We start from the raw sequence: 994 nt of genomic DNA, 5'->3' as shown, positions 1-994 counted from the left end.
AATAAAGTAGAAATTCAGGTGTATTCGACTTCACGTGAAGTTGATACTTGAGAGCCGTTAGATAATTTGACTGATTTGACTAAATTTTCATCTAACGACTCTCAGATATCAACTTCACGTGAAATCGACTGCACCTAAATTTTTGCCTAACAATAATCCCAATTTGCCAAACGGTCACTGAAATCCAAAATCCCCCAACAAGCAAATGGGCCAACTTATTATCTTCATCGTCGCTATCTACACTCTGTTCCCACTACAACAACTCTTCAATTATTTTAATTTTCCCAAATATAATAAAATAACAAAAATTATTTCTCCCTTATCATAATTTTCCTTAAAATGGATTATTTATTTTTTATTTTTTACCTTATATTCTTTACGTACGAGACACACATAGAAAGCCAAAGTAACTCTTGCTTGTCTTTCATTTTCAATCAAACAAGAACAAAACACAAATAAATAAATAAATAATATTTAAAAAATAGAAGATTCTATAGCCTAACAATTAATGAAAAAAATATTAAAAAGTATATTATAATTTGGTGAAAACTCACGTGCAATCGACTTCACGTGAAGTTGATACCTGTCGACTTCACGTGAAGTTGATACCTGAGAGCCGTTAGATGATTTAATTGATTTGACTAAATTTTTATCTAACGACTCTCAAATATCAACTTCACATGAAGCCGAGTTCACCTGAGTTTTCACCTTATAATTTACATCACACGGGAAGAAAGTTGCTTGAGCTCAATTAATGTCTAATTTTCTATGATGAAATAGACAGAAAGATCCCAACCCAAAAAAAAATAAAAAAAAATTATTACCCTCAATAAGCATACTCCATGCGCATAAAAAGCCTTTAGAGTATTCACCCTCTCTCTTCTAATTATTATTATTATTATTATTTTTTCTCTATATAGCTATATGCAGCTTGAGGACTCATCAATCCTCTCTCTCATCAATAATAAGCCAGTTATGGCGGTTACGGCGGTGG

At 31.7% G+C, this 994-nt stretch overlaps 1 protein-coding gene across 1 annotated transcript in view; it reads left to right on the top strand.

The window, feature by feature from the left end:
- LOC107644937 (trihelix transcription factor GT-2) overlaps positions 853 to 994 on the top strand; it is a gene marked incomplete in the record, with an annotated part of 2,998 nt that continues 2,856 nt past the window's right edge. The window contains 1 exon segment of the mRNA XM_016348902.2: positions 853 to 994. Coding sequence (XP_016204388.1) covers positions 925 to 994 — 70 coding nt within the window.

Source organism: Arachis ipaensis, chromosome B05 (assembly GCF_000816755.2).
Source record: "Arachis ipaensis cultivar K30076 chromosome B05, Araip1.1, whole genome shotgun sequence".
NCBI lineage: Eukaryota > Viridiplantae > Streptophyta > Magnoliopsida > Fabales > Fabaceae > Arachis > Arachis ipaensis.
Note: the sequence above shows the minus strand (reverse complement) of the source record. Positions and strands in the feature narration are given on the sequence as shown.